This window comes from Mustela nigripes, chromosome 1 (genome assembly GCF_022355385.1).
Source record: "Mustela nigripes isolate SB6536 chromosome 1, MUSNIG.SB6536, whole genome shotgun sequence".
NCBI lineage: Eukaryota > Metazoa > Chordata > Mammalia > Carnivora > Mustelidae > Mustela > Mustela nigripes.
Genome location: NC_081557.1, coordinates 86,902,727 through 86,928,891, shown reverse-complemented (window position 1 = coordinate 86,928,891; position 26,165 = coordinate 86,902,727). Strand labels below are relative to the sequence as shown.

At 50.1% G+C, this 26,165-nt stretch overlaps 1 protein-coding gene across 1 annotated transcript in view; it reads right to left on the bottom strand.

Moving 5' to 3' along the window:
• Positions 1-16,437, bottom strand: part of CLMP (CXADR like membrane protein) — a 98,938-nt gene extending 82,501 nt beyond the window's left edge. The window contains exon 1 of the mRNA XM_059414952.1: positions 16,348-16,437. Within this exon, the coding sequence (XP_059270935.1) occupies positions 16,348-16,378 (31 nt within the window). The 5' untranslated portion in view covers positions 16,379-16,437. The remainder of the gene's footprint in view (positions 1-16,347) is intronic.
• Positions 16,438-26,165: the final 9,728 nt, after the last annotated feature.

The window sequence follows — 26,165 nt, the reverse complement described above, 5'->3', positions numbered from 1 at the left end:
ATGATGGTTAGCCCTGCTATTATGATAACTAGGGGGAACAGTTCAAGGAGACTGGAGGGTTTGTTTCAGGAAGACCAGAGCAGGGGCAAGCATATATGAAAAGACCGTCTTCCGCTGCACACAGGGCTTTGGGGTAGGAGGAAGATGTATGGCTGTGATGCAGGAGAAAGGAAACTGCCTCTGCGGCTTATTGGCTGTGTGTCTTGGGACAGTCACTTAAACCTCTTCCTCTGAGCTGCAGTTTCTGTATTTGGTTTTGGGTTTTTGGGTTTTTTTTTTTTTTTAATTTTACTTATTTATTTGACAGAAAGAGAGAGAGGGAGCACAAGCAAGGGGAAAGACAGGCAGAGGGAGGGAGAGAAGCAGCCTCCCCACTGAGCAAGGAGCCCGAGGCGGGACTCGATCCCAGGACTCCGGGATGGTGATCTGAGCCGAAGGCAGACGCTGAACCCACTGAGTCATCCAGGCTTTCCCACAGTTTCTGTATTTATAAAGTGGGGGTTGCTACTACGTACTTCAGGGTGTGGTTGTGCGTCGTGCGTGAGGTGACACGTATAGGAAAATGTCCAGCACCGTGCCCATCGCAGATGAACGCTTTTATAGCATCACTTTACAAAGTGAAGGGCCCCTGACTTCAAGGCCATTGTGGCCGTTGTTAATCTCTGTAGCCTCGGTTGGGGGCAGTTTCCAGGAAGGCTGCCTCCAGCTCAGAGGAGAAAGTCCTTCCCCCTGCTAAGTGCGATCTCAGAGTGGAAGCATTTCTACATACCAAGCTTCGTGGTGTTTGCTCCGGTGAAGGACAGTGGCTCATTTTCCAGAAAGGAATTTCTGTTGGGTGGAAGCTGGAGCAGACAGATATAAAAGTTTTCAACAGGTTTTCATGGAATCCTGTGCGTCAGGAGGAAAGGAGGGAGGAAGGGAGGCCACACAAAGGAGCTGATGTTCCTTCTAAAAGTGACTCTTGTGGCAAACCCTGTAGCAGCCGGAGGAAATACAGTAAACGGGCGCGAAGGGCACTCTTTCCCCGTGGGGCAGAGTGAGGGGTCGTGGGTGTGCTGCAGCTCACACCTCAAGGCTGAGTGTGTTAGGAGGCGGTTTGGAGATTCTGGGGGAGCCACTGTGGTCTCTCAAAGCAAGAGCCGTCACGGTCTGTCACGGGAAGGCCAGCAGCAACTAAGCTGGCCGCGATCACTGGGGCAGCGGCCAGCGTCATGCATGCTCTCTGCGATCTCTAACTCAGGCGGCTCTATTCCTGAAAACCAGTCTTTGAAGATGTGGACACGCTTCCAGATCCCTGCGGCTGGTGAGCTGCTGGACGAGCCTGGGGCTAGCAGCGGGGACACTGGGCTCGAGTCCTAGCTCTGCTATCAACTACCCATATGATCTAAGGAGAGCCGCCTAACCTCTGTAAGCCTCCGTTTCTCTCCCTCCATCTCTCCCTTCCTTCCTGAGCAGTATTTTCCATGGACCAGCAGCGCTGGCTGGAAACCAGGAAATAGAATCTGAGCCCACCACTCCCCCCGCCCCATCACCAGATCTACTAAAGCAAAGCTGCATTTTAACAAGATCCCCAAGTGATTCATAAGCACCTGGAAGTCCAAGAAACACTGGCTTGGAGGACTTGAATAATACTTAATTTATGGCATCAGCATTATAGTCAAACTGCCGGGGGCCAGATCCTAACTTCAAGGCTCCTTAGTCCAGCAGATTAATTAACCCCTGTAGGGTCCCATGTTCTCCTCTGTAAAGTGGGATCCTGATGGGGGCCCCTGGGTGGCTCATTGGGTTAAACCTCTGCTTTCGGCTCAGGTCATGATCCCAGGGTCCTGGGGTGGAGCTCCACACTGGTCTCTCCTCGGCAGGGAGCCTGCTTACTCCTCTCTCTCTGTCTGCCTCTCTGCCTACTTGTGATCTCTCTCTGTCAAATAAATAAATAAAATCTTAAAAAAAAAAAAATGTGATCGGATGGTACCTAGTCAGTGGAGTGGCTGCGAGGATTAAATGCACTAACGTATACGATGATCTTTGCACATAATGGGAGCTGATAAATGACTTCTGGCATCTATAAACTTTCTCCATTGCTAGGCATGCTGTACAGGAAAGGGCACACATGTCTGTTTGTCACACCGGTACTGAGCATCTAGCTCTGCTCTCAGCACGGAGGATACAGAAGTTAACAACAAAGGCAAAGCCCAGACTTTTGCAGAAATGAACAAAAGGCAAGTGCATGAATGGAGGTGAAAAGGGTATATTGGACTGTGATGAACATGAGGGAGAAAATACAACAGGGTAATGTGGGAGTGAGCAGCAGAGCTCAGTTTAGAACAGGGAAAGTGGGTGGGGCTCAGGAAAGGCCTCACTGAGGTAGTATTTGCCCTGAAACCTGGAAGGCAAGGAGCCAGCCTTGCCAAAATCAGGGGAAAGTGCATATCTGGGGGAGGGAAGAACAAATGCAAAGACCTTGAGCCTGCAGCAACTTTGGCAGCTTGGGGACGGAGGCCTGGGCAGGGTCAGATGTGTGGGGTCCATTCTAGTGCAAGGGAAAGCAGCAGGGGCCCAGCCAGAGCAGCAGCAGGGAGCCTGGGGGTTTCAGGGCTGAAGGATGCAGGTGAGAACACCAGGAATCACTTGGGGCTTCAGCCTCCCACATAGGAATGCCACAGAGACCTCCATCTGCAGAGCAGGAAGGACCCAGAAACCTCCCCCCTTGCAGGGTGAGAACCGAGGCCCAGAGGGCAGGCTGCTCAAGGTTACTTACTTCTCAGCACCACCCAAGGAAGGCCCCACAAACTGGACTGTAAACTAAGAATGTGTGTTATTTCCAGAGTCAGACAGAACAATTATTTTATGTGGGTCTCTGCCCCCCCATCACGTGTCCTTCCCCGCTCCATCCTCCTCTGCCCAGGCTCTGCCTGTTGCCCTCCAGCCCCCTCCCCAAAACTCCCTCCCCAAGGACCCCAGAAGCAAAGCCTTCAAGTCGCGGTGTATTCACCTCACATTGTACACATTCTTGTCCTCTGTCAGTCTGCCGCCCCCCATCACAGACCTTGATGAGCCGGGTCTTGGGTCACATACGGATCCATCTCCGCCCACGGAACCAAGCACACAAGGATTGCTCCATCATGGAAATCTGTATCTTCTTTAAAATCCACCCACAACCAAGCCCTTCGAAATCCCAGGGAAAACAACACACAAAGAATGAATTGTTACACAACCAACCACCCCGGCTCAGAGACATCTCTCCCTCTTAGAAGAGAAGCAATGGTTTGCTTTCCTGGCCTCACGGTGGGATTGATATTGTGAAAGAAATCAGCTTTGTCGGGAACAGCTCTAATTGAACGACCGCACGCATTCATCTCCAGGCCTTGCTGTCACTCCGTCCGGGGCTGCCCTTATTTCAGAGCCTCTACTGGGCGTGTGACTTGGAATAGAGAGAAAGTTGACAAATGTGGGTTATGCTTCTTTGAGTGTGAGGTTGCTCTGCCAGCCCAGAAAGACGAATGTCTTTTCCTCCCTTGCCCAGTGCCTGGGATTTTATCAGTTGATGGTCATGTTCAAAAGCACAAAAGATCCCAGAAGATAACACGCCACCACCATCATGCAACAGACTTAAACCGTAGCTCGGACTGAGGTTTACTTTGAGAAAAGCCAAGGTCTAGCGAAGCTGTTGGGACACAGCGGGAGGGGGCAGACTCCTCTCCCGGAACACAGACTCAATGGGCTCTTGTTGGCAAAGCTGGGCTCCACTCTGGCGAGGAAGAGCCAGGCACCCAACAGGCAAATAACAATGCAAGTTCCAAATACAGCTTTTGCAGCCTCCTTATTCCCTCAGTAACTAAGTTCCAAGAGCCTGCTGTTTGCCATACCTGTTCTAGGCTGTGACCCTGTGCTTTATTTCCCGTATCGGAGTCCCCAGCCCCAGGAGCAGAGCCTGTTGCCGTCTGTGCGGCGTGTGCGTGTGCTGTCTGCTCCTGACAGTGCCGGCCTCTCCCCAGTCCGAGGGAAGGCGAAGCCAGGGACCTTCACAGCCTTTATAAGAACATCATCATCTCATGGACAGAAGAGCTTAAGCAGGGGCGCCTGGGTGGCTCAGTGGATTAAGCCTCTGCCCTGGGCTCAGGTCATGATCTCAGGGTCCTGGGATTGAGCCCTGCATTGGGCTCTCTGCTCAGCGGGGAGTCGGCTTCCTTCTCTCTCTCTCTCTCTGCCTGCCTCTCTGCCTACTTGTGATCTCTGTCAAATAAATAAATAAAATCTTTAAAAAGAAGAAGAAGAAGAAGAAAAGTTTGAGCATGAATCCCGTCATGCCCATACATGAGGGAGTCAAGACACGCTCCAACCTTTCAACCCAGTTGTGCCACATGTGGGACCCCAGACTCCTTTCTTCCTCAGGCTATAAAGCCAAAGTTGTGTGTGTGAACGCACATCATGGGAGGTTACGGCCATGCTTTTCCCAGGGCAGATAGTTGAGGTAGGACTCTTCCATTTCCTCAATTCCTGTCAAAGGCAACTTGGGTCCTGCTCTGTAGCTCCTTAGAGGTTTTTACGTTCTGTGGGGATCCTGTATAGGTCATACGGTCTGGTTCAGTGGGCCTGGGGTGGGGCCTGAGATTCTGCCTGTCTCAGCCAGCTCCCTGGGAGGACACAGCCACTTGTCTGAGGGCTACACTCTAGGTAGCAAGACGGCTGACCAGCAGAACAGTCTTCTTGGGACCATCATGGCTTCCGCACTGAAAATCCAGTGTTCTGTGGCTGAGAAACCCCTCAGTCCTGGGCAAATCAGGATGGTCAGTCACTGTACCTCTTAGATCTCAAGGCTTCCCAGAGTAGAGAGCAGCCATAGCTGGCAACAATCTTTCATGGAACGCACACACGCTCAGGGAGTGGCGGTGGCCATGGGGCCACAGAGGACTTCACATGGGGGCAGTGAAGGGTCCGCTGAGTGCCGTGGGATGCTGCGGCCACTCACGAGGGAGCTCCTGGTCCTGCAGAGGAGTGGGATGAGCAATGAATTGGGGGCCAGGAGAACTGGCTTCTTGTTCTGGTTCTGCTACTAACTGGGGAAAATTTCCTCATCTCTGATCCTTTTTTTTTTTTTTTTTTTTAAGATTTTACTTATTCATCAGAGAGAGAGCACAGCAAGGGGAGCAGCAGGCAGAGGGAGAAGCAGGCTCCCCACTGAGCAGGGAGCCCAAGGAAAGACTCGATCCCAGGAGCCCCGAATTATGACCTGAGCTGAAGGCAGACCCTTAACCAACTGAGCCACCCAGGTGCCCTGCTCTGATCCTTTTCTATAAAAGAGAGGCTGACAATACCTGCCTCATGATGCTGTCATATATCTAACATACTCATAAGCACTAAGCCTGGAAATAAAATAAAATAAAATGAAAAATACCTTTAAATCTCACCAATGCTTTACTGACAGGTGTCTCTTCTGTGTTTCCTGCCTCAGTGACAGAGCCCTAGGTAGCGATCCGCCAAGACAGAGGAGAAAGGAAAGACAAAGACTTTTAACTCTATGTTCGAGGGAAGGAGCCTTTCATCCCCAGAGGGCCTGCAAAGGGCCAGGGAATGAGTCGGTCAGCATGGCTGGGTTGGCCTTCCCCGCTAATGAAGCTAAAAGTTCAGAGGATGCTGGAAGGAAAAGCTACATGTTCTCCAAATTATTACAGTACATGGAAAATAAATCACCAAAGTGTAAAAGGCCTGAATGACCTCAGGCCCCCCCACCAGCTGTCTCACCACCTCCCACTCACAGACCTGCTCACCACAGAGCTGGGACCACCTGACCTCTCCTTACAAGGAGAGGGTGTAGTCCCTTCAGGGAGCAGCTAAGTGTGGTCGCCCGCCAGAGGTGGGAGGTATGCTGGGCAGGCCACTCGCCCTGCAAATTGCTCACCATCTTCTGTTCCATGCCTCAGATGACCCTTTCCTTGCTGGGGTCTTTTTGATGAAAAAGAATCCTCATTAAAGAAACCCTAGGAAGAGGTCACTTTTATTTTTTATAAGCTTATATTTTACATTCATTAACTTTCTCATCCTTAAGTTTGCTCACTCATTCATCCACTTTGCAAGTATCGGCTGAGTGTCAGCCACTGGGCTTGGAATCGCAGACAGTACACTCCTGTCCCCGCTCGCAATCCCACAGCATCGACGGAGAACCCCAGACGCCCGCACAACGTGCGCAGCTACTGCAGTGGGAGTACGGGGCTGCCGTGGGAGTGCAGACAGGCGAGCCGAGCTCCCGGCCTGGGACAGTCAGGAGAGCCTTCGCGGGGCAGACGGCGGTGGAGCCTGTGGTCTTGAAGGCGAGGTGGGCGCTGATCGGGGTGGGGGAAGGGTGAAGAGGCAGCCGGGCAAAGGGAAATTTGTGGCCCACAGCATGGAGGTGCTGATGAGCCCGGGGCGCGGCCCACAACAGCTTAGATCCTTCGAGAGCAGAACCTTTTAGGAGGGCTTCTTGGCAGAGGGTGTCGGTGTGAAATGGGAGATGGGGGATGGGGGACAGAAAGGAAAAGAGGTGCACACCAAAGATAAGCTTTACAAAGTTCACACTTGTGCTGTCTTCTTCTCTGTATCTTCCTGTTTGTCTCTGTCTTGCCCTCTCTCTGTGTGTTTCTCTCTTCTGTCTTCTATCTGTTCTCTGTCTTCTTTTTGTCTCTACCTTTCTCTCTGTATCTCTGTTTCTCTTTCCTTCTGTTCTTCTCTCAGCGTCTCTCCGTCTCAGTGTGTGTGTGTCTCTGTATCTGTCTCTCCCTCAGTCTCATCTCTCTATAGGTGTCTCTGTCTCTGTCTGCATGTCTCTCTCTCCATGTCTCTCTGTCCTTAAGTGCCAGATCCGAGAGCAGGACATACTGGGCCCAAAGAGAGAGGGAAAGAGCGAGGGGAAGGTCAGGCTAAGGTGGCGGGCATGTGAGGGGCTGTCGCTGGATTCCTCGGGGCTTGGCAAGCTGCGGGTCTCCAGGAACAGGGAGTGAGAGGCAGTGGAGCAGAGAGGATGGCTGTGGAGAGGTGGCCCCGTTTCTGCCTCTCCTCCTTTGCAGGGCAGAGAGGGGAAGGGGGGAGCCGGCTGCACTTGGCCATTGGCTGGAGGAGCCCTGGGGATGGAACTCCATCAGAGGGAAGCAGATGGAGAGCAGGCCTCCGCTGGAAACCCAGACTCTACCTGCCTGGCCCAGGGATCATTCTGAGTGGGAATTCTAGGTCTGCAGAAATCTGGGACACTCGGCTTCGCCCTGTTTAATGAAGAGGGATGTCACAGTCTCTGCTGTTCAGGTCAGTGGAAAAAACAGACATTTTCCTTCTCACCTTGAGGTTTTCCTGTCCTCCCAAATTTAAAAAGGAAATATAACTCAACACGTCTTGACTGTGGGTGTTGGGAGCACTGCGGTCTAATTTTGGTCGGGACAAATGACTGCCTGAAAGGGGCTGAATGCAGGGACTTACGCCTCCTTCTCAGGCCACATCCTCAAAGAGTGGGCACACCTTGGTCCCCAGGCGACCTCCCGTCTGTGTGTTGCGACACGGATGCTACCGGTCTGTCTCTTCACCCCCGTCTTCCCCAGACCAGTGCTGAAGCAGGAGGCAGAGGGAACGTACAACAGAACACCTAACCTCTTACGTCTCACCTTTCTGACCTGTAAAATGGGGATAATTCCTGCCTCGCAGGCTGTGGTGAGGATACAAGAAATCACTTGTACGAAAATCCCTCGTACAATGCCAAGGACATAGCAGATGCTCAGTAAAACATGATCTGACGCCAAAAGGAGAAATGTGGCCCACGGTGTCGGCCCAGCCGGGGCAGCCGGAGTAGGCACAGCCAATGGGGAGTGTGCAACAGCAAGGGCAGAGCCTGGCAGAAGGGCTCACGGCGAGATGCCATCCCAGCAGCAGCCCACAGACACCCTGCCCCGTGGGGTGTGGAAGGGCACCTCTTGCCCAGGGCTAAGTGACACAAAACAGTCCTCTCCCAGAGCAGCTGCAGGCAGTCAGCTGGGGTCCCAGAGCTTGGCGGCGTTTCCCCAAAGGACATCTAGGAACTTGTCTGCGGGCTGGAGGAGCAGCCGTGGCTGAAGCTCGAAAGGCTGGCCTGGCTGACCCGGCATTCGCTGACTCCAGGCAGAATATGCCCACGTCGTCCCCACCCCCATAGGCTGACCCTCTCCCAGCAAGGACACTCACGGTCACGACCACAGCCGTTTATTCACTCTGGACGAAGCAGGGTGCTGAGATTCCTTACGTGTGTCATCTCACTTAACTGTCACGACAAACCCAAGACGTCGTTATTAGAGGCAGGGACTGGGGAGACAAGCAGGGGCCAGAAGGTGAAGGTCACGCGATCCCGAAGTGGGGGTTCCGAGGACCCCAGGGCCCGGCTCTTCGAGAAGTTGCCGCCCTGTTGGTCTACATGGAAGCCTTCTCTGCCTCCCCCTGTTCTTCCCTTGAAGAGTGATTGGAAATAATAGAACTGTCACTGGAAGTAATGAGAAGTGACAGAGGCTGGGTTATAGAGGCTCATTGCTCCAAGTCTGAACCATCCCGACAGACCCAAGCCTAAATTTAAACAATGAAGTCACAAAGCAATTTCCCCCTCTGAGATTTGATTTCCCTGCCCTGCCACCAAGAAAAGGAAGACTATGGCAGGGGCTGAGTCTCTGTTAGATACAACGGATTCCTTCTGGAACAGAAAAGTCCTTCTTGGCTTGATCTCATTTGCTTTCCATGCAAACAAACACCAGTTCCAACCCTGAATGAGCAGACTACCATTCTTAATTAAGAGATCCAAATTCATAGATATATTTCTTTCTCTTTTTCTTTTCTTAACATCCCCTGAGGGATGTGGGAGTCGAGGTAGCTGCATAGCTGGCAGGTTGTGATGAAGAATGAGACCATAATTCTCAAAAGGCAAGGACATTGGGAGGTTCAATCCCTCTAGGAAGCACCTGGCTGAAGGCCAAGGACACACACTGCTTAAATATCCTTTCTGATGATGAGGTGGGGTGATCTATCAACCCACCCGCTGTTTCTTTAGCACCAACCTCAAGACGTGAAAGTGCTGTGAGGGACAGAGAAACATCAGGCCCGGTCCCTGGAGACCTACAGAGAAGAAATACCCTATTTCCACAAGACAGCTCATAATTAAGTTCCTTCCTCCTTGGGACGCCTAGAAATCTTGGTACTTTCCTCGATGCTAGGAGCACTTTCATATATCTGTAATTCCCTGGTCAGGCCTACGTTGCCCCCAGAGGCCTGGGTTCTCAGATGGTGGAAACCGTGCCCTTCGCGGGTTTCGGAGCCTAGGATGGAGCCTGAACCAGACAAGGCGCTCCCCTTCTACAGCTCTTCTGTGAGAGTTTGTGGATGAAGTAGAAATTGTGCACACGGATAAGGGAGACTGAGGAGCAGTGCCACCATCCGTGAAGACGCATGAGCTCAGAGAAGCTCCTCTGGGAACACCAAGAACCCAGCAGCTTAGCTTAGCTTTTTTTCTGCCTTTTCTACTTCTATGTCTTTCTCTTCCTCCTTCTCCTCTCCTTTTTCCTCCCTTGTCACCTTTCTGACCTGAACTCCCCCCTTGCTGTCTCACTGCAGAAAAGCCCGCCATATTCCCCACTGACTGGGGAACCATTCCAAAGATGGCTGTCGCCCCTTCCGCTCTTCCCAGGAAGGAAATGGCTTTCTCCTGGGCTTTCCACTGAAACGAAGCAGCCTTCAATCTTATCGCCACCAGACTCTGGCTGATGCTAGTCACACAGCGATCCAGCTGCCTGTCACTAGCAAAATAAAAGGTTGTTTGATATCAGCATTCCTTCCCACTTTGGTCTATATGGTGCCAAAGGAAATAAACTTGTATTTTTCCAGAATCCAGACAGTTAGGAAGTTCAGATAACTAGATTTTAAAAATATATATATATAGTCTGCATTCTTTTTTGTTGGGGGGAGAGGTGGGAGGCAAAGAAGTGAAAACTGGTGGAAAAAGGAATTTAACTAGAAAAGCAACATATAGGACACCTTCACCACCCATGATCTCAGGACTGTGTGCTAAGAAGAACAGCTCATGAATCTGACCCCACAGAAGGGAAGGTCTCCACAATAACTTTGAGTACTATAAGAGTCTTCTGATTAACCAGAAGAGCTAGTAATCCCTCTAAGATAGATGAAGTAATTCTAAATCGCAAACAATAGTCATTAACCCAAACAAATCGGATTAACCATTTGAATGGGGTAAAGGGAAAGGGGTAGGGGATAAATGTTCTCACTGAGTTTTCCACTGTGGGATTTATCGTTTGGCCCCCTATAAACGAAGACTCTGCTTCTTGGTAACACAGAAGTCTTGATTTCAGAACTGTGTCCCTCCTGGGAAATGAAAAGCAAATGGTGAATTTTGCTTACAAACAGTTTCACACATTGGGCCCCTTATACAGAGATCTACCCAGGCGTCGATGTTTGGGCCTGTTATGTAGGTAACTGCTTAGGATAATGTCCTCTGGGTGAATATTTCAGTTGCTGTCCTTCCAGGGCATAGGTATCTGATCATCCTACCCTGACCTTCAACAATGGATGCTCCCTGGCTAACAGTGCTGCAAACAATACTTCCACTACTGCTCTCTTCACATTAGGGGGCTGACCCTTCTAAATTTATAATCATATGCAACCAGTTGCCATGAGTGGACAGTGCCTGAAAAAAAAATTGGATAGTCATGGCCACACCCATGTGTTCCTAAACACAACCACATCTCCATCAGCTGGCATTAAAAAAAAAAAAAAAATCAGAAAATATTAGTGGTATCAGGAAACATAGAGATAACCTTAGTCTAATAATCTCATTTTGCAGAGAAGGAAATTGAGGCTCAGAGGGGTACGACTTTCCCAGAATAACCTAGCAAAGTTATGAAGGCGCTAGAGCTACTAGTTTACCATTCTATCCCTTACGCACACGCACACACACACACACACACACCCCTCTTTGAAACTTTGAGCATAATCCCCTCTTCTTGAATATACCAAACATTCTACAAGGCACAGTAGATGTTTCCAAAATTTCCACTTTGGATGGCTCAATTGAAATGTTAAGACATCTGCCCTATTTTTCGGACAATTTCTCAATGTAAAAACCACTGCCAATTATTCAGTGTTTAGCTCATTTAACTGGTGCATCTGAAGAGCAGTTGTGATCTTAGAGCTCAACTACATGAGCTGAGAAGAAAGGAGAGACCTTTTCTATTTCAAGAATGTGTGAAAGGACAGATTATGGAATTCGGGTTCTAGTCGTGGCCTTTCTACGAAGCTAGCTATTTAACTTAAGCCAAGTCCCTCTGAACTTTGGTTCCTTCTTCATCATAAAAAAGGGGATAGGAAAAAAGGGGAGTACATTTAGATGAAGGATTACTTGCGTAGGAAGGGCATCAGGAGATCAATGAATTCCTAGAAGTTCTAGACAAAGTTCAATGTATCTGTGTCTTTTTCTGAGAAGTGGTTTCGTGGTTTTCATTAGATTCTCAGTGGGGTCTGCGATTCTAAATTTTAAGAACCTTTGATTTTTAGATAGTCTCTTAGCTTTGCCCTAGTTCTGACAATCTTTGACTCCATCTTTTAAAAAATGTCTGTCTAGTTCATTACCATTAGGTACATTCATGAAATACACTCCACTCATGTGTACACTGCTCAGCTAAGTATAAGACAAAAATAGGATGAGACAAGACATGAGCCTACTGGGAATGTATCATTATTATGACCATCATCATTAATGTGGGAAGATGAAGGCAAGGCATGGAATCCTACTGAGACCTGTCACTGAACTACAGACCAATGGACTGTGCAATCAAGCCTTCCTCAAACTCATTTTCTTGGAAATAAAGTTCCTTCCCCACCCTGGCAGAAATTTCAATGAAGAAGTTTATTGTGAATAACAAAATAAGTTTGTGTAACAAACACATTTTCTGGCCCCTGTCCATGTAATGTTCTGTGCATAACTTTTTTAATGGTACTGGTCCTATTTGCATTAATGGGCAAGAAAACCCAAAAGCAAGTTCAGTTGAAACTGGACTCCTCACGGGGCATCTGAGTGGCACAGTCAGTTAAGCCTCCAGTCCTTGGTTTGGGCTCAGGTTGACATCTCAGGGTCATGAGATTGAACCTTGCATCGGGCTCCATGCTCAGCACAGAGTCTGCTTTTGGTTCCCTCTCCTTCCCACTTGTGCTCTCTCTCAAATAAAAAAATTAATCTTAAAAAAAAAAAAGACACAATTGTGTCATTCCACAGAGTAATAATCCTCTCTATTTTTCACCTCTCTTGAACTTAAGTGTTCCAGATGTTTCAAAAACCCGATTATCTTAACAAATGGTCCCCAGCTTTGAGTCTCTGCAAGGTACCAAAAGGGGAACATAGTTGAATGGGACAGCACCCAGTCTGCATAGAGCTTAGGCTCTCACTAGAGCCTGAGATGAGCATTTAGATCACCATCATGCAAAAAGCATGTAACAGAAAGGCTACTGTGATTCTAAAGAAGGAAAGCCTATCTTGGTTGGGGGAAATCGTGGATGGGTCCATGAAGGAAGTGGTCTTTGAGAGGAGATCTGGAGGGGGAACAGAATTTTGATCTGCAGGAGCAGAGAGCACAAGTACATCTTTGGTGGAGGGATTATCATAAACAAAAGCATAGAAACAGAAAGAAGCATGGGGCTTGTTTAGGGCACAGGAAAGCAGCCGGATTCCCTGCAGAGCCACCTGGGGTGGGAGGAAAGGAGTTGTGATTGACACCGCGTGTAACATCTTTAACCTGAGAATGAAGTATTTGTACTCAGTGTTATAAGCAATGGAGATTTCCAAAGGTTTTTGAAAGAAGGGACTAACATCATAGAATTATAGAATTTTTTTAATTAAAGATCTCCTTACCTCTGCTTTAGGGACAAGAGAGTCAGAACAAGAACCCAGAAAGTTTGCCTGTTTCCTAAGTCCCAATTGTTTGCATTAATACCAGCTGCCTCACCAGGTCATGCTGCCTCCACCAGTGTGGAGGCTGGAGAAGAGAGCTCAGGCAGGAGACCAATATGGCAGCCATTATGGGAGTCCAAGTGAGAATTTAAGGCGGAATAATGAGGACCTGAGCATGGCGGTGGAGGGATGGTCAGAGGAGAGGCTGGAGCTGGGGGAGCCCATGAAGTATCCCTTCTCTCTCCTCCATGGAGCTCGGAACATTACTTGTACATTCACATTAGAGAGGTGTGGCAGGTCCAGAAAACATCAAGTCCACTGGTCCACCCTTGCTCGGATTACGAATTCTTAGCCCTCCCAACTCCCCTTCAATACTACGTATTCTCTAGAAAAAAAAAAAGAGGCCAGAAATCGTGCCAGCAGTGATCTTAAGCAGTCCTGGAGGTATTCCTTTAAGGGACCAGTAGACAATTTTAGGATTCAGGCAACTCTGAGGGTTTTCTTTCTAGCTTTGCTAGAGGGCAGGCATATGTGGCTCAAAAGCCCTTAGCAAATAAAGTTCATCCAGCCCACAGAGTGACTCCCTAAGGGGCTTCTTGGCCACAAAAGAATTTCAGGCATAGAGGGGTCCCCCTCAGGGCCGGATCTCTGGATCACCAGCATCACATCAGGTCTCCTGCCTTGTCCCTTGTCTGGACCCTTCAGCTCATCAACTCTGACTTTCTACCTGCACTGGGATGTCAGGAGTCTGAGTATGTCTGACAAAGAACACAAACGTGGCAAAAGCTGAACAGTAGGTGTGAATGGCAAACATCCAGTTGTGTAGAACATGAAGTCTGGAGTCTACTTTTTCTCCTTCACACGGCCTTCTGTTGGCACTAATTTTATAAGGACAGAACCAACAAAGGAATCATGAGAGGCCGCCTCTATGATAAAGAGACAATCGGCCCAACAGATTGTTTTCTCACCAAAAGAATGGTCACACATCATCGGCGCTTGGTAAAGAAGGGACCATGAATCAGTAACATCTTTTGATGCCTGTCTTGTCAGTTCCTCTTTCTCATGAACTAAGAGGAGGACTGTGATCAAGGCCAGTCACTTGATTGCAAATGACTGTGCAGGACGAATGTCACTTTTCACTTTCCACTATCAACTGTGCCCTGTTGGGGCTGGTACAGACCCGGGGTTCGAACACACTTAGCTTAGTCTTCCATCCCTTCCGCACACCCTTCCTCCCCCAAACCCCTCCTTGAGGTCAGGTTCACCCTGACATCTCACCCTTCAGGAAGAGGGCTAAACCGGATTTCACAGCAAAGAACAACTTTGGTAAGCCCTTCTTTAGTGACAGAAGGCTGTATAGACAGGGCGGTTTAGCGAGCACTCTCTCAAGGCAAACAACCTACATTCAAATCCCATCTCTGTTAATTACGAGGTAGCCTCGAGCAAGTTATCTGACCTCTTTACACCTTATTTCTTCAGCTGTAAAACAGAAAATAACAGCGTGTAGCCCATAGGATTGGCGTGAAGGGTAAATGAGTTAACAAGACAGTTCATATCAAGGGCTCAGCCTAAGTACTTAAAGAATTCCAGCTGTTTTAAATAAAGGGGATCTGATGTTTGAGCCTAGTGAACATCTGGTGATCCACAGCTTAGGGCCAGAGGCTGGTAAGGGTGACAATGGTACCATCCAATTGTGCCAGTTGTGCACAGGAGAAGGATTGCCAATACTTGGCCAGTATCTGAAGGAGCTGGAAGGTACTGGCCTCTCACCTGCCTCACCTGAGCCAACCATATAGGCTAATGCACCTTTTTTACTTCTCTACCTCGGTGATGACCGACCTGAGGCTGGCCTAGAAGGACATGCTTGTGGCAGGTTATAGGTGTAAAAACAAAAAGGAGAGAGAGAGAGGGGCACCTGGGTGGCTCAGTGGGTTAAAGCCTCTGCCTTCCGCTCAGGTCATGATCTCAGGGTCCTGGGATGGAGACCCCGCATCACATCGGACTCTCTGCTCAGTGGGGAGCCTGCTTCCCCCTCCCTCTCTCTGCCTGCCTCTCTGCCTACTTGTGATCTCTGTCTGTCAAATAAATAAATAAAATCTTTTTTTAAAAATGAGAGAGAGAGCGAGCGCGTTCTAGAAATCCACACCAGGGTGGCTTCTTCACTTTGGTGTGGGGGTTTTCTAGACATCAGGCCCAGCCACACCCCCTGGTGTTTCAGGCTGTCAGAGCGACAAGGGATTTAGGAACCGTTTAATTTGCTTGCTTTGGAGCTAAGGAAACCAAAGCCTCCGGTAGTGAGTTGTCCAAGATCACCCAGCTGGTCAGCTCAAAACCAGGACTAGTTCTCAGGAGGTCTGATGTCCTGCATCCTGTTCACCCTACAACACCCAACTGGCTCTTTGGTCTTCTGAACCCTGGCTAACTTTTCATCCTGTCCCCAGGGAGCTCCCCACACATCCCTGGTGCATATCATGGCTTCTCTTCCACTCTCCTGCCTGCCTTCTCTGCCCCTGCCCCCTCAGACGCTACCGGTCTTCCTGCCTGCTCTTGTCCACACACATCCTTGATGCTACTGTCCTGCCCGGTCCTGCAAACCTGCCTGCTTCCAGCCCAAGTGAGAATGTGCCCCAGGGCCTCTGGGCTTTCAGGAGTCCCCCCTGGGTGACACCCAGCTGGACATCCCGAGAGCTCTTCTCTTTGCCCCGAGCCTGCTTCTCTCTGTCCTTCCATTCCACCCCATTTTCCTTCTGTCTTCCTGACACTCCGCTGCTCAATCTCCCTCAGTCTTGCGCTTCTGCTTCATATCCCCCGTTTTCCTCTTTTCTCCCGAGCTCCCAACCCCTTCGGCTTCTCCCTCCTCTTGCCCTCCCTGGGTAGTGTTCCCTGCTCCCGGTCCTGCCTGCGCTCTGGCCTTTCCCCCTCCACCTTTCCGTCTCCTCCGTCTCTTCCTCCATTCCCTCGCGCCTCCCCTCCAACACATCTGTTTCTAATCTGAGCCCTCGAGGCGCCTGTTTGAAACAAAAAACTCCCCCCACCCCCAGGAACCTGGCACAAAAATTCCTGAAGAAACCTTCCCCCCCCCCCCCCCCCCCCCCCCCCCCCACGCAAGACTCCCGAAACTAAACACCAGCCGCCCGCCCGCCCCCCACCCCCCAACCCTCCACATCGGACGGTTCACGGCCAAACTCCACCAGGAAACACCCCCGGCCCCAGCCCGCTCCCGGGCCCAGATGTGTGAGGCATTTTCGATGGCCGACTGGGCGGGCCTGCGCTGCCAGATGTGCGCCTCCGGAGCGCCGAGCGGGCACCGAGCCGCGCGCTCTCCCCGGGGGCTGCGGGGACCGGCGTTCGGAGCCCGGGGCTGGCGTGCGCGGGGGCCGCCCCGCGGGTCTCCCGCGCTGCCGAGCACTCACCTAGCCAGAGGAGGACGCGGAGGAGGCTCATCCCGATGCCCGGGCGCGGGCGCTTCCCCGCTCAGGCGCTGCAGGGCTCCGGGGCGGCCGGGCGCAGCCGACGGACCTTGGACGAGCTGGGCGCGGCGCCTCGGGGTGCGCGCGGGGCGGCTGCGGCCATGTGCCGGCGCGGGAGCCCGCCCCGCGCCCCGTCCCCGCGCCCGGTCCCCGCAACCCCCCCGGCGCAGAGGGGCTTCCAGCGCTCGCCTGGACGGGAGCGGGGACCAGGGTCGCGAAGGGAAGGGCCAGGCGGAAAGACGCTACCGCTTCGCGGAACACTTTTCCCTGTTTGGAAAGAAAAAGAAGTGAAGAAAGAGAGAGGGGGGAAAAGAGAGTGAGCTGGAACCACATGGTCGCCTCCCACCCGCAGCCCCTCCCTCGCCCTCCCCCCGCGCCCCCGCCCGCGCCCGCGACCGCCCTCGCAGCTCGGGGCCCGCGGGCCGGGAGGGCAGGGGGGCCGGGCCGCACCGGCTAGAGCGGAGGAGCCGCGGCACCGCGGCCACGGGCGGAGGGCCGAGGCCTTGCCGGGCTTCTCCGTCTCGGTTCCCACTTGGTCCGTCTCCCCCCTTCTCCCCCGCATCCCCTTCCCCCCCCCCCCCCCCCCCCCGCCTTCTCTCAGGGATCTGCCCTCCTTCCTGCCCCCCTCCTCTCTCTCCCCGTTTCTCTCCCATTTACACTCTCTGGGCTCCCCTCTCTCACCTCGTCCCTCCTCTCCCTTCTTCCCTCGCTCCTTCTCTCCTCTCCTCTGCGCTCCCTGTCTGGTTTTGTCACAGGAAACCACAGGCTGACCAGAAGGACGATGAGGCGTGGAAGGGACAGCGGAGACAGCCTAGCAGCCGTGCGCTTGTTGCTCTTCTGGCTTCCCTGCCCGTTTTGGCATCCCGGCCACCGTGGGCCGGGCCTTCGCTTGGCCTTTCGCACCCGCTCTTTCTCCTTCTGCTGTCAGGAGTTACGGCAGCCCATCCTCGGATCCAGACCCGGGCAGAGCTAAGCTAGCCTTCCCCACCATCGCCCCCGCTCCCCCGCCCGGGAGTGGGGGCCCGGAACTCAGGGGAACCCGTCCGCTAGGAAGCCCTGGAGCGAGCTGCGCTGCGCGAGGTGCTGGCCAAAACATGCATCACTCCCTTTCAGAGAGAAAAGGCAGAAGGCGTGGAATTCCCTCTGCATGAAGGGCCACGCTCTGGGGCTCCAGGGACCTGGCCTCTAGGCCCTCCAGGGACTTAAGGCCAAGGCAAGGGGGGGCTCCGTGCACTCTGGGTTGGGACTCTCGGGTCAGCCCTTGAGCAGTAGTGACCGTGCGCAGGGCTCCACTGCCCAGGGCTCCTGCGGGGCACACATATCTGAGAAAAGCTGGTCGCCTGCGCTCTCTGGTTCCCAGACTCTGGATGTCCCTGGCGCTGTGGCTTTTCCTTCAGCCACACTGAGGCTGGAGGAACGGCTCGCCTTCAGCCTCACCTGCGTCTATAACCAGTTGGCAGATGGGACCAGTGCTCTGAGAAGTGGGGATGCTATAGGAGAGAGGAACCCTACAAGCCTGGTCAGCTGCCGGATCACAGATTTGCCCCAATTTTTCCGGTCCTCTTTCTAAGGGTGTTAGATCCCAGGAGCTGTATGGCCCTCTCTAGTCTTTCTGGTTTTAATGAAAACCAACCCATTTCATAGATGGGGAAAACAGAGGTATGGGACACTCACAAGGTCACTCAGAAGGGATGGCAAAAGCAGGGGCTTTTGTAGGAGCTTTGGGATCAGCTGTAAGTTGTTTTAGAATTCTAACATTTATTCATTCCATTCTCCCTTCTTTAATACATATTCATTATGTATCTACTCTTAACCAGATGGTTGATTTGTTTTGTTTTGTTTTGTTTTTAGGTGGTGAACACACAAAGTGAATGGAGCTTGGTTATTGACATGTTTTTGAAATTTGGAACTAATTTGTTGGGGCACCAACTACAGACTAGGAATTATATTAATTATTTAACATTTATCTTTGCTCTTATAATAATGCTAAGATATAGGCATTTCTAATTCCATTTTAAAGATGAGGAAACCATAATCTAAAGAAATTAGTATCTTGTCACGGGTCACAAAATAGTAACCCCCCCCCCTCCTTGAAAGGCACCCCTGTGGCTCAGTAGGTTAAGCATCTGCTTTCAGGTCAGGTCATGATCCCAGGGTCCTGGGATAGAGCCCCTAGTCTGGCTCCCTGCTCTGTGGGGAGTCTGCTTCTCCCTCTCCCTCAACCAGCTAGTGCTTTCTCTCTTGCCCCCCCTCAAATAAATAAGTAAAATTTAAAAAAACCCTCTCTTCTATTAACATTCTAATTTAATATTCTAAAATATTATTTTATACTATAAAAGATTTTAAAGCTCTGAGTATTTTCATTTTCCATTTTATACTTCTGTAATAACAGACATCGAAATATTCACAACTATAATTCGTATGTGAATGTGTTGAAAAAATGTTTATTCTTCTTCAAGGCTAAGGAAGGTGGGAGGGAAAATGTATAGAGAAGGTGACTTTTTCTTATTTCTGCTCTAAAATTTTATTAAGTACTTTGAGTAATTTCAGACTCACAGAAAAGTTACAAAAAGAGTACAAAGAGTTCTTAGCCCAGGCACCTCCTTTTTATTTCTTTCTAAAGGAGGTGTTTTGCAAAAGTTTTAAAGCCCCATCTTTAATCTCCCAAGCACTGTGGCCTTTCTCCCGAACTGCGTGACACCCTTCATTGCTGGAGGGCTGGTGTGCACAGGAGGGCAGATGTCTGTGGGTGTAAGCAGGCGTGTGTTTAAACCAAATTGCTCAAGCAGAAGGTAACAAGACTTCACTCCAAGTCATTAGTCATCAGCATAGGAAGTGAGTTGACTAGGCTGAGATTAGGTCATACACCCTTGGTTTTCCTGGGTCCAGAGTCTTAGAACCAGTAGATAGTTGGCCTGCGTTCCTTGGAAAGGGTCTTTGCATCCCTGAAGATGACTGTCCCTCTCTCTGAAGCCTCTTTTCTATTATCCTGCATCTGTGGGCCCAAAGAGGAGAGTGCCTCGGGAGGGCTCATAACTCAGCAGCTCGTTGCCTACCTACACTATGTCCCACACTGACCGGGCTGGGTGCCATGGGAATCCAAAGAGGTATGCGGCAATCCTTACCCTAAATGGACCTCTCTGTCCAGTGGGAGAGAAAACGTCAACATGCGAAATGTTTCAACAACAATACAAGAAAGTTATGTAGTTAAGTGCCTGAGTAAATTACCCTGACAGTAAGAAACACTGTGAATTCTCAGGAAGGAGGGAGCACTGTAGGCTGGGTGGTTGTGACGTTTCCTTGAGAGACGAGGCTTCAGTCCAGCCTCGGGGGCTGAATAGAATCTCATTAGGTGAGAGGACCTGGTGGGCATTTCTGGACAATGACGTAGAAGTAGGGATAGTTTGGTGTATTCAGGGGGCATTGAATGAAATGAAAAATTGGTGTTGGGGAAAAATGCCCTGGGATAGTTAGCCTGAGGCAAAAACGGTGGAGTCCTGAATGTGAGATAGAAGATTCTGGAAACTATTCTGCAGCTTCTCCAGAGTCCTAGAAAAAAATTTTAGCAGAGGAGACTTTGATGAGAACCATATTTTAGGAGATATAACTTGGCAGCTTTTGCCCAGAGATGACCCCAATGTTTGGCCAAGAATGGACGGTTTTAGCACCCCTTTCATATCCATCCGAGGATGGAGGGTTTTAGCACCCCTTTTCATATCCATCAGACTCCCTCCCCCCATCCTTTAATGATGACAGTTAACATTCTCTCAATATTTTCCTTTTTTTTTTTTTTTTAGATTTTATTTATTTATTTGAGAGAGAAAGAGAGTGCACTCGAGCAAGCAAGGAGGGGGTGAGGAGGAAAAAGCAGACTCCCTACTGAGCAGGGAGCCCGAAGCGGGGCTCCATCCCAGGACCCTGGGATCCTGACCTGTGCTGAGGACAGGTGCTTAACTGACTGAGCCACCCAGGTGCCCCTCAATGTTTTCTAAAATAATATGCACGTGCAGCTTTAAGGCAAGTGCCTTCTCCAGCTCCCCCACTCTATAGGGAGCCAAGATTGCCACCCTACACCTCTTTTTATAGGACTTTTAGAACAACCACAGGGTGCAGGAAACATTAAACAAAAAACGTGAAGCAGAGGAACTGGTTGGAACCTGTTGCACCACATGGGGAGAAGATGTGAGGGCGGTGAAACGAACATGGGAGATATCTGGGAAAAGATTGCAGAGTTCATAGCTGACGGTCATTGCGGGTCATTGCGGGTAGGAGAGGAGGTGGAAGACAAAAGACGCACCAAAGATAACTATAAGTGATGTCATATATTTCTATATATGCTAAATTAATAATATTTGTTCATTGACCTCCTAGTATATTCCAGGGCTTAGAAACATCATCAATAAGCCTCATGATACCACATTACAATGAGGAAACTGAGGTTTAGGGAGAGTAAATCAATTGCTTATTGTTCCATGGTTAGTAAGTGTCGGAGTCAGAGATTGAAAGCCCTTATGCCTCACTATCTTTTGCTTTTAAAGATTTTTATTTATTATTTATTTGAGAGAGAGAGAGCACAAGCAGGGGGAGCTGCAGAGAAGCAGACTCCCTGCTGAGCAGGGAGCTAGCTGTGAGGCTCCATCCCGGGACCCTGAGATCATGACCTGCCCCCAAGGCAGACACTGAACTCTCTGAGCCACCCAGGTACTCCCTTCACTATCTTTTGATGGCACTACTAACAAACTAGGTAAGTTAACTAAGTTAACTTGTCAGGAAGGGAAAGATACATTTGAGACCTGGTAACTTTAAGGAGTGGGAGACCATCGTTTCTCTATCTACCTATCCACTCATCCATTTGTTTTTTCTATTTTTTCTCTTAATCAATTCAGGAGGCCACCTGGGCGGCTCAGTCGGTTAAGTGGTTGCCTTTGGTTCCAATCGTGATCTCTGGGTCCTGGGATGGAGCCCCTGGGTTGGGCTCCCTGCTCATTGGGGAGTCTGCTTCTCTCTGCCTCTGCCCCTTCCCCTGCTCATGCTCACTCCTCTCTCTCTCTCTCTCAAATAAAGAAATAAAAACTTAAAAAAAAATTTTCAGTAAATCTTTGTTAGGTACCTACTATGTGCCAAGCACAGGCAAAGATGGCCTCGCCCTCCAGATGTTTATGGTGAGTTAAGGAAGTTGGAGAACAAAGAATCAGTCAGGCAGTGCAGTGGGAAGTACAGGGAATGGGTAAGTTCATGGCGCTGATAGCAGGATTCTGTCCCTAGTGTAGATGATGTCAAGGAAGACCTCCCAGGGGAAGTCCTGTAAGCAGAGGGGAGGGGGGCACCGTGAGGAAGAGGGAGATCTGTGCTGCTGCCTCATCTCACAGGACGACCGGGGACCAGGGATCACACATCTTTCTGTCCCTTCAAGCTCCAGCATCCACTTGTGCCCAGTTGTCTCGGATGAAGATACAGGCTCAGGACAGCGTTTAGAAGAAGGCAGCTGTGGCGTAATTGCTGTGTGCTGGGCTAGGAGGCAGAAAGTTTTGGTTCTTAGTGGCTTTGAGTAGGTCACCTGACTTCAGCAAGCCCCTTCCTTTCCCCTTTTCCTAACACTGTTCTGAGGGAGAAATGAGAGAACGAAGAGAGCGCCTCCCACAAGTGTGGTAAATGTTCCAACAAAATCAGTTGAGTTCGTAGGATTCCATTCCCCGGAGTAAGGAGCCAACTTCTGTCTCATTTCCTTTTTCTACTAAAACAAGGTTATCTTTCTAAGCTCTTTCCTGTCTCACAAGGATACTTCTGGACCTGGCTGTTCAGGGTGCTGTGGCTTTTTATGGTGGGACAGTGCGAGGCCCCAGCTGGCTTTCAGGGTCAGGCCTGAGGCTGTGCCTGGGGAGCCCCGAGAGCTCGTGGAGACTAAGGAATAAGGAGCTCCCACTAATGTAGAGAAAGCAGCCTTTCTCCCCCCCGGGGCCCCGAGAGTGAGGGAGAGGTGTTCCCAGGTTCCCCCGAATCCTACTTTCAATTCCTGCTGAAGTCACACCTCAGAGAGGCAGTTCAGACTTTGCAGGAAGACAGGCCAATTTTTTTTTTTTTTTTAAGATTTTATTTTTAAGTCATCTCGACACCCAACATGGGGCTCAAACTTGTAACCCTGGGATCAAGACTCGACACTCTACAGACTGAGCTAGCCGGGGGCCCAAAGACAGGCTGATTTCGAATTCTCGCTACTCTCCTTACAGTGTCCAGCTTGGGCAAGTGTCTTCTAATCTCTCTCAACCTTCCTTATTTCATCTGTAAGGTTTCTCTAGTGGTTGTTCAGAAGATCACATGAGGCTATATGAGAAAGCACTTAGCACAGGGCACATGAGGGCCCAGCGAAAGTTAGCTCCCTTCTCTGTTCTCCCTTAATGAATACAACAGTAAGTGCCCAAACTCCAGCCTAGACAGTAACGGGGTCTACTGGCGCCCCTTTCCCCTCTCAGCTTTGGGAAGGTAGCATCTCTCTCCTTGAAGGATGAAGTCTTGCATTTCTTTAGAAACACACAGCACAAGGGGGTAATAAACGTATTTGTAGCTTTCTCCCTTCCTCACCTCATTCCCCATGTCTGAGTTGAGGTCAAAATCAAAAGGCTTTTCTGTGGTTAGTAATACTCAGAAGTACCCCCCAAACAAACTGTCATAGAGAAGCCAAGTAGGAGAGGAACACGATGTAGCGCAGAATTTCAGATCCTTGGCTCTAAGGGAGTATGAGAAGCATCCCCTCTAACTTGTTTATTTTATGAAAGGACACAAGCTCACAGAGGCATAGCAAATCGTCCAGGGCTACACAGCGAGTTGGTGGTGTTCAAGTTAAGAAGGTTCCTAGTCTGATTCCTAGACCACGGTCTCGGGTGGGCTGCTACAATTCCGTGGGTTACCAGACCCATGTCTGGCTTCCTTCTGCAGCCAAAGAGAGCCCCTAGGTGATTTTTCTGAGAACCGGGCAGCCTGTTTCCTTCCGTGACATGTAAGCCCGTAGCAGAGAATGCAAACTGCCAAACCAGAAGACAGAAATAATTCATATCTTTTCCAGCTGGGGAATGGAGACCTGCTGTCCCCAGCTCGCAGGAGCGCTCATGCACTTTTCATTCATTCAGGCTTAAAAGACGTGTTCCAGCCCGAAAGCCTAAATTAGATCTCCGTGCGCCCCCCTCCACCTCACCCCATGCAGCTGCTGTCTCCACTATGGAGCTGCATGGGTCTGTAGAGTTCCTTCTGGTTGAACTTCCCCATTTTACAGACTGAGCCCCAGCCTGCGGATGTGCTATCTCAGGGTCACACTCAAGTTAGAGGCAGAGCCAAGCTTGAGGCCCGTTGCCTAGCGACCAGACCCGTTCTCTTTCCCGCCGTGTGGAAGATTACCAGACAGCCTCTTCCTAAAAGGTCAGGAATGAGAACAGAAAAACCCATGGTGTTGGCTGGCAGGAACAGGTGTGATAGGACCCAGGAAAGAGCTGGAAAATTTTTTTTCTTTTTTTTTCTAGAAATGGAAGAGGCTGTCAAAACCACAGTGTAAAAGGGAGGATGACATATGCAAAACCTGGATATGTCCCCAGGGTCCTGAGGGGAACTCGTATTTTCATGGGCTGAGATGCTGAGGGCTGTCCACAGCTGCGAGCAGCTGCTCATTGGCAAGACTGATGTCTGTGGTGGCCAGGCTGAGGGGACAGGCGACGAGGAGGAACATCTCCCACCTTCCCAACTACCACACACCCACGAGCACATGACACACGTCACCGTCTTGCAGCCTCTTGCTTTGTCTGGCATCTCTCCTGACTATACTGTTCCAGGGAGCAGGGTTGGGGAATAGGACAGCTGTGGCCGGAAACGGCCCTCCGAGAGGCAGTGGAGAGTAGTGGACAGAGCCAGAGGAGTGACATCAGGAGACCAGGATTGTAGCAGACTTGGCTTTTCTGAAAGTCACCTTGAGCAAGTTATTGAACCTGAGCCTTCATTTTTTTGTCTGAAGAAAATACAGCTGCTGGTGCTTTGTAAACTCTTGAGTTCTTGAGGAATGTGAAGTAAATATTAAGAGTATTAGTGGTAGGAAATGAAATTGACCTAATTTGAGTGGATCATTTTTCTCTGTGCCCCCTTTTCCCAGTTAGGGTAGAGAATCAGTCAGTCAAGGGATGTTTAGTGCATCCCCATGACAGACACGGCGGGGCCCACAGAGAGTGGTCAATAGAGCCCAGTCACGGGACTGAGAGTGAGGCTTCTCCCCTCTGACTTCCCCAAGCATGTGCTGAACACAAAGACAGGTTCGCTGGCTCACCCAGCCCCATTCTCAACGCTCCTCTGCTAACAAAGCTAAGATATCTAAACCCTTCCCCAGCCTTCCCTGCTCCAGGAAAGCCCATGTAACACAGTTCTGGCCACCATGTCAGCCATAAGAGAAGTTTGCTAGGGAGTTTTTGGTAAACATTTACTTTATACTATGTGCAAACCAAAAATGGGTTTTGCCTGTAAGGGGCACCCAGTTTCAAAGAGGGGAGGGAAGGCTCTTTTCTTTTCTTTTCTTCCTAATCTCTATCCAACGTGGGGTTCAAACTCATAATCTGGAATTCAGGTTGGTGTGCTCTACCAACTGAGCCAGCCAGATGCCCCTAATGTGGTCTTAAATAACCAGGAATCCAGAACAAAATGTAGCCTTCGGCCTGAGACAGCCATAAGTGAAGTGCTTCAGAATTTAGAAGGAGGAGACTATGATTTTGTCCTGTGAGGTCATCAGAGACTGCTTCTTGGAGGAGGTGACATTTAAGGAGGATAAAACTTGTACATCCAAGGTTGGGAGAATCAGACATGGTTCCCAGTCCCAAACTCACCAGCCCGGAGCTTCCCCGCTGTTCTGAACCACATTAGAGAGAATCCAGCAGTTCTTGCCAGGTGGAGAAATTATAACTCTGGACGTAATCGGATATTACATCTTGTACTCACAGAGCGCTCACTTCAAAGCCCTTTAAAGATACGATCTAACTCATCTCTCTGAAGTGGGCAGAGGTAAAGAAACCATAAAGGAAGCTCACAGACGTGAAATAAGGTCTCAAGATTCTAGAGATGTTTGGAAGACGAGCCTGCTGATCCCCTTCTTGGGACTCTCCTCCTCCATCTTTATCCGCAGAGATGCCCCCCTCGCCGGTGTGGGCACTCACACAGACCCTCCGTTATGGAGCAAGGGGCTGATCCACTATAAATGCATCCTGAACGAATTCTCATGCACAGTGAAAGTAAATGAAATCCCTACAAGGAGGCTCTGTGCTTTGAGTTGGTTCCTTATCCCAAGAGCAAGTCAGGTATCTGGAGTGCTCTCTCTGGTGACCAGTGAAAGCTTTTGTGAGATTCCTGGCTGGGCTTAGGGGCTGGTGGGTCAAGTAGAAGCTAACTCGGTTTCCCTGGGACCATTCTTTAATCCCTCTGAAAGAAACTGACCCTGATAACCCCATGTTTAAGAATCATCCATCTAGGGGTGCCTGGATGACTCAGTGGGTTACAGCCTCTGCCTTCAGCTCAGGCCATGATCCCAGGGTCCTGGGATCGAGCCCCCCATCAGGCTCTCTGCTCAGCAGGGGGCCCGCTTCCTCCTCTCTGTCTGCCTGCCTCTCTCCCTACTTGTGATCTCTGTCAAATAAATACATAAATTAAATCTTAAAAAAAAAAAAGAATCATCCATCTACACACTCAATAGGATGGCTCACATAAAACACACAAACAAACCAAAACCAGGACATAACAAG